Below are 6,669 nucleotides of genomic sequence, written 5' to 3'. Positions count from 1 at the left end.
ATGGCTGGACAAGTCTCTTTGGTTTCCAGTAACTGTCCTCCAGAACTTGATTGGTTATATACATCTAACTCTGAGGAAGCAAAAGAATTTCGTACCTATGTTCGAACATATAACAATTGCTTTGCTTTCACATCTTTTGGAGTCAAATATGACAAGGAACTATGTCGATTCATTAATGAGCTTACATCTTCTGATGAAAATCTTAGTCATCTACAGCTCTACTTTTATGACACTGATCATGAAATCCAAAATAGAATGAAATCTTCAAAAAAGCTAAATCCTGTTATTCTTGAAAGGCTCACAAATATTTCACATCTAAATCCATATTCAATCTTCTTCAGGAGATTAGAACACATAGATCATTTGAACTCTGTACAAATTATTATTAAATCTGATGTATCGTTAGATCAGAGAGTCTACAATCAACCTTCAGCCTCACAAGTCGCAGCAATTTGGTCTGAAAATGATGTCTTAACCAAAGAAATCTCAAGAGATATTGTTGTTCATCAAATTTCTGGTCATAGTGAAAAAGTTCAATGGTATTTTGGATGTTATGACCCATTACAATATCCATTGTTATTTCCATATGGTGAATCTGGATGGCATTATGGTATTGATAGAGGTGACAAAAAGAAGCCCAAGGTAAATAGATCCTCTCCTTATCAATTAAATAGTATTAAATTTTTTTTACTCCTAACTAGAAAAAAATTATTTCAGTGTTTTAGAAACAAAAGAATAAGAACTACCATTTCTTGTTGCGAATACTACTGCTACAAGCTTCAAATACGACCCAATGATTCTTCAATCTTACTCCGCTCTGGTCGTCTCTTTCAGCAGTATTGTGTTGGTATGTATGTCAAGATTGAAACATCTAGACTTCAGTTCTTTCGAAACAAACAAAGAGAAATTAGGGCTGATTTGTATCAAGGAATCATAGACAGTGTCACAACAGGTGAAGCTAGAGGTTCAAAGATTGGTCACAGGGTTATACTACCACCGTCATTCATAGGTAGTCCAAAAGATCTTAGACGTCGATATGTCGATGCAATGGCTTTGGTCCAGCGATTTGGCAAACCTGATATCTTTCTTACAATGACTTGTAATCCAACATGGCCAGAGATTAAAGCTGAGTTAGGACCTAATGAGGAAGCTCAAAATAGACCAGATTTAACCTCTCGTGCTTTTAGAGCAAAAATGGAACAACTGAAGGATGACATCATAAAACATCAAATCTTTGGGAAAGTCGTTGCATATGTCTATGTCATTGAATTTCAAAAGAGAGGTCTTCCACATATGCATCTATTATTAATTCTAGCACCTGGACAAAAGCCTTTATCTCCTGATACTTATGATTCAATCGTATCTGCTAAACTTCCTGATCAAAAAAAACATCCTCATTTGTTTTCTATGGTGGTCAAACACATGATGCATGGACCTTGTGGTGAAATGAATCCAAACAACATTTGCATGAAGAATGGAAAATGCAAAAATCATTATCCCAAAAATTTTGAACCTATAACAAGATCTTCCAAAGACTCATACCCGATATACAAGCGTCGTGCTGATGGTAATCAAGTGAAAATCAGAGGGCAAATTTTGGACAACCGTTGGGTAGTTCCGTACAATCCATATCTTCTTGCCAAATATGATTGCCACATTAATGTGGAAATTTGTTCAACAATCAAAGCTGTCAAATGTTTGTACAAGTATATTTACAAAGGCCATGATAAAATTGCATTCCATATTGTTCAAGAAAATCAATCAGAAATCATAGATGAAATCCAACAATTTCAATCGGCAAGATGGATTTCACCTCCAAAGGCAATGTGGAGAATTTATGCATTCTCTTTGAATGACATATACCCATCAGTAATCCATCTTCAAATCCACCTTGAGCACCAACAATTTGTTACTTTCAATCCTTCAGATGACCTAAATTCTGTGTTAAATGATCTCATCCGTTCGAAAACAAAGTTAACTGAATTCTTTTTGATGAACAAGTCAAATGAAAAGGCAAAGCTTGCAAAATATTTATATAAGGAATTCCCTGAACATTTTGTTTGGTGGCAACAAGATAGAATGTGGACTGAGCAAAAAAAGGACAATGTTATTGGGCGCATTGTCACAGCACATCCTGCACAAGGTGAAAGATATTACCTTCGGTTACTTCTAAACAACATCAGAGGGCCTACATCATTTGAATCCTTGAGAACCATAAATGGAAGAAAAGCAAAAACTTTTCGAGAAGCTGCCCTTCTCTATGGTCTCTTACAATCAGACAACAATCTTGAAGAATGCTTGGAAGAAGCAATCTCTTACCAAATGCCTTACTCTCTAAGAAGATTGTTTGCAACCATTCTCATTCATTGTGCTCCTAATAATCCAAAGCAATTGTGGGAAAAATTCAAAGACTACATGGCAGAGGATTATGCTAAAACTACAAATCTTTCAAAACAAGAAATTTTCAAAAAAGTTCTACAAAGCATAAATTCAACTCTTCAATCAATGGGCAAAGATATCAAAGATTTCAATATTTGCTCTAACAACGTGCTCTCATCTGATAATCAAGATACCTGTTGCGAAATTGAAGAAGAAATGAATATTGTTGTTTCTGAAGTTGATTACCAATCTATTTCTCTATTATCCTTGGAACAAAAAGCAGCATTTGAAAAAATCTTAAATAGGGTCTTCTCAAGAAAGCAAGGGTGTTTTTTCATAGATGGTCCTGGAGACACTGGTAAAACCTTTTTATACAAGGCATTGTTGGCAGCAATTAGATCCAAGAATTACATTGCTCTTGCAACAGCAACATCTGGAGTAGCAGCCTCTATTCTCCCAGGAGGCCGCACGGCCCATTCTCGTTTCAAAATACCTATAGATGTTGATACATATAAATCTTGCAACATAGGTAAACAAACTGGGCTTGCAAATCTTTTGAGAACTGCAGAACTAATCATTTGGGATGAGGCACCCATGGCCAAGAGACAAAACATTGAGGCATTGAATGATATGCTGAAGGATATCAAATACCACCACCAGACAAAACATTGAGGCATTGAGAAAATAAACATTGAGGCATTCCCAAAGGAACAAAATATGATTCAATTGATGCTAGCTTGGTCAATTCAGAATTATGGAAATCTATTGAGAAAATAAAGTTGACTGAAAATATGCGAGTAAGGCATGATCCTTCCTTCAGCAATTACTTATTACGCATTGGCAATGGATCTGAATCAGTCAATGATCAAAACAGAGTCAAAATACCAACATCTATGATAATTTCTAACAATTTTTCAAATGCTGAAAATTCTATCAAAGACTTGATTCAAACTGTCTTTCCAAATCTCAAGAACTACTCAAAAGATCCAATTTCAATGATTAATTTTGTTGTGCTCACTCCAAAAAATGATTGTGTACAAGAAATAAATGATTTGTTGATCAAACAATTCCTAACAAAGGGTAGATTATATACAAGCATCGACAAGACAATCGATCCAAATGATCAAGGACAATATGAAGACTTCTTGAATTCTCTTGAACCAAATGGTCTCTCACCTCATCATTTAGAATTGAAAATCAATAGTCCGATCATGACTTTAAGAAACATAGATCCTTCAATAGGCTTGTGCAATGGAACGCGACTTATTTGTCGAGATCTCAAAGATTTCATCATTTGTGCTGAAATTGCTGTTGGGGATCGGAAAGGACAAATGGTTTTCATACCACGAATACTATTGTAACCCTCAAATCATCAAAAATACCCAGTTCAGTTTACTAGAACACAATTCCCAGTAAAGTTATGTTTTGCCATGACAATAAATAAAGCGCAAGGCCAAACATTACAAAAAGTAGGTCTTTACCTATAAGAGCCAGTATTCTCCCATGGACAACTTTATGTTGCTCTATCACGAGCTACAACTGCTGCAGATGTTAAAGTTCTCATTCCGCCAACAAATCAACATGCTTTGGATAACAATACCACAAAAAATGTTGTTTATGAAGAACTACTAACACTTGCAGGCTGTATATAATTCATTTTTTTGTTGTAAATTTTTGGTAAATTCCCTCTTATGTAATGTAATTTTAATTTTATTTGTATTTATTATAATTATCTATTATCCTTGTATTAAATTCTTGTTAAATTGTTTCTTACAACAAATTTTGCAAGATGAATGAAGAAATAACACCTATCAAAAAAATAACTAGCACAACTAAACAATGGACAGCAAAGATTTGTGTTTTGGAAAAGTGGAATCCACGAAGCCCAAAAACAGGCTCAACAAAATATCAAAGGCTCATTTTGGCTGATGCAAAGGTTACACTTTGAAATTCTTATTTTAAAATATATACCATATTCATTTTTTAGGTTCTTAACAATAACAATTCTCATTTAATAATCCACTGCCTCATTAACTTCTGTCATACATACCACTTGTATAGGGTACACAAGTTCAAGCTATACTTTATGAAGATCAAATAGAACAGTTCCAAGATACCTTCAAAGTTTTTAACTCATACTATGTCTCAAATGCTGCTGTGAAGTTGCTACAAGAAAAATACCGTATCACACCGCAATCATGGCAATGGCAATAGACAATCATTGCCAGCACACTTATTCGAGATGTTAAAAACAATAATGAAGATAACAATGCCCCAACATATCACTTTGTACCATTCAATGAATTCTCTGACCATCTTGGCAATGAAACATCATCCATAGGTAATTTTCTTAGATCAACATAAATAATTATCAACTTACTTTTTCATTAGATACTCTTATTGTTTTTGTATCTATAACAGATATTCTTGCAGCAGTTGTTCAAATTAAGCCACCAAAAACAATCACAATAGAAAAATGGAACCACAACTGCACAAGAAATTGTACTCATTAATGAAGAGTAAGTATTTTGTATACTTGTATTTAGTATACCTTGATTTCAATACTAACAAATTCTCTTAATTGTAGCAGGTTAATGCCAATAGTTTTAACTTTGTGGGGTCAGTTTGTCACTAATGAAGGAGAGATATTGCAAGCCATTGCTCAATCATTCCCAACTCTAATTGCAGTCAGGCTTAAAGTCTCATCGTTTCGCGGTAATTATAATCTTACTGTAGACGTGCCCGCGTGGGGCCTTCGTGCTACAGTTCGGACTCGATTTTTGTCACGGTTCTTAATCTGAACCAAAGAGTCCAAATCCGGCAAATCATTTTGAGAAAAACAGATTTTTAGAAAAGAAGTGTCAAACATGGACTGCTTTGCCAGATACAGAGTCGCCATCTAAATATTTTATTTTGGAAAATTTAGGAAACCCTGACTCGGTGCCAAAGGCCACGTGTCCGTCATCACCAAAGTTGCCTCGGCTCGGGAACTCGGGTACGATTGGGGAAGGTCAACTATGAGCACCCCCTCTCGCCCGATCTGAAGATCGGCCTCTACTAACCATGATATCCGATTTTGAAAACGTTATGTGTTCTTATTCCAGTTAATTAGCTAGAATTACTATGTGATGCACACAACACAAAAATATAGACTAGATCGCGTAATTTGGAACGAAGCATTGCATATCCGTTTGTTTGAAAAACAGTTTGAAATTTGATACTCGCAGGTAGGCTAAAGCACGGTTTTCAACGAGTTGTTCCAACTCAAACAATCCAACCTTCACCCACAGGCATTCAAGCAGTTTATATTACATAAGCATCTAGCCACATGGTAAGCATGCTGTCATGTTGACATTCACACTCATGCGAGATGCTAAAGCAGAAAAATACTTACAATGTACTCCGAGCCAAGACAAGAACATGTTAGCAATCAATGCATGATCCAAGTCCATGTTAAGTGGCTAATACAACTCATACAGAATGCAATCTAGAATAGGCTTGGCTAATCTAAGGATGACATGTGAAAATGCACAGATAGCATGTATTCAAGTTAGATTTGAAATACTTTATGCAGTTAGCATGATGCGCCAAGCCTGGTGCATGCAAGACTAATGAATGATGCACGCACGCATAGCATAAGGTATGCTAAAGTAAACATGTCCTAATACTAACCATCAAAAGCAAGTAAGTAAAAAGGAGAAAGAAGTGGGGGGTTAGAAGACATGCACACACGCACCCACACTTATTACAAATTTGCCCTCGCTCGGAGGGACCGAAAGAATAATACAAATTAATTAACCTACAAGCTAATTAAATATTACAGACCAATTAATTAATTAACAAATTAACTAATCTAATAAAAGCAGTAAACAGCCTCGGGAAGAGGGCCCAATGCAATGCGCGCTCGGCTCCGCTCAAAAAGCCATTGCCATGCACAAGTTGCCTCTGCTTTGACTGTTATCCTTCTCTGAAGACTGCACAAATCTCAAGGTTGCTTCCCTGAATGCTGTGGAACACCACCGGCTGAGGGAATTGGTCACCGGCCACGGAGAATGGTCACCGGCCACAAATTAATCCATCGGCCTCTTATGGATGGCCGGTCGGCACTTCAGATCGCCGGCCGGCCAAATCTTCCTGCAGAATCTGTTTTTGACAGCAGCAGAGGGCAAAACATAGCATGGCAATGCATTTCAAGCAATGTATGCACCAAACACACCCCTTATCATATTCATGACTCAAAGAGATATGATTCTCGGTTCTCGAACCACCAATCGCGCATTTTCATGCATG

The 6,669-nt window shown here is 36.4% G+C and overlaps 2 protein-coding genes across 2 annotated transcripts; both read left to right on the top strand.

Moving 5' to 3' along the window:
• Positions 1 to 3,051, top strand: LOC114300041 (uncharacterized). Its single transcript, XM_028244897.2, has 2 exons — positions 1 to 642; positions 718 to 3,051. The coding sequence occupies exons 1-2, from the start codon at positions 1 to 3 to the stop codon at positions 3,049 to 3,051; spliced, it is 2,976 nt and encodes a 991-aa protein (XP_028100698.2).
• Positions 3,052 to 3,170: 119 nt separating this feature from the next.
• Positions 3,171 to 4,593, top strand: LOC145795031 (uncharacterized). The gene is made up of 2 exons (XM_082877699.1): positions 3,171 to 3,713; positions 4,441 to 4,593. The coding sequence occupies exons 1-2, from the start codon at positions 3,171 to 3,173 to the stop codon at positions 4,591 to 4,593; spliced, it is 696 nt and encodes a 231-aa protein (XP_082733825.1).
• The last annotated feature ends 2,076 nt before the right edge of the window (positions 4,594 to 6,669 follow it).

The sequence above is a fragment of the Camellia sinensis genome, chromosome 7, assembly GCF_055761805.1.
Source record: "Camellia sinensis isolate YWXY chromosome 7, ASM5576180v1, whole genome shotgun sequence".
Taxonomy (NCBI): Eukaryota; Viridiplantae; Streptophyta; class Magnoliopsida; order Ericales; family Theaceae; genus Camellia; species Camellia sinensis.
Note: the sequence above shows the minus strand (reverse complement) of the source record. Positions and strands in the feature narration are given on the sequence as shown.

Coding starts and splice junctions, on each gene's coding strand:
- LOC114300041 (XM_028244897.2), top strand. CDS start 1: ATGGCTGGACAAGTCTCTTTGGTTTCCAGTAACTGTCCTCCAGAACTT. Junction 643..717: donor GTGACAAAAAGAAGCCCAAG/GTAAATAGATCC, acceptor AAATTATTTCAG/TGTTTTAGAAACAAAAGAAT.
- LOC145795031 (XM_082877699.1), top strand. CDS start 3,171: ATGCGAGTAAGGCATGATCCTTCCTTCAGCAATTACTTATTACGCATT. Junction 3,714..4,440: donor GGGATCGGAAAGGACAAATG/GTTTTCATACCA, acceptor CCACTTGTATAG/GGTACACAAGTTCAAGCTAT.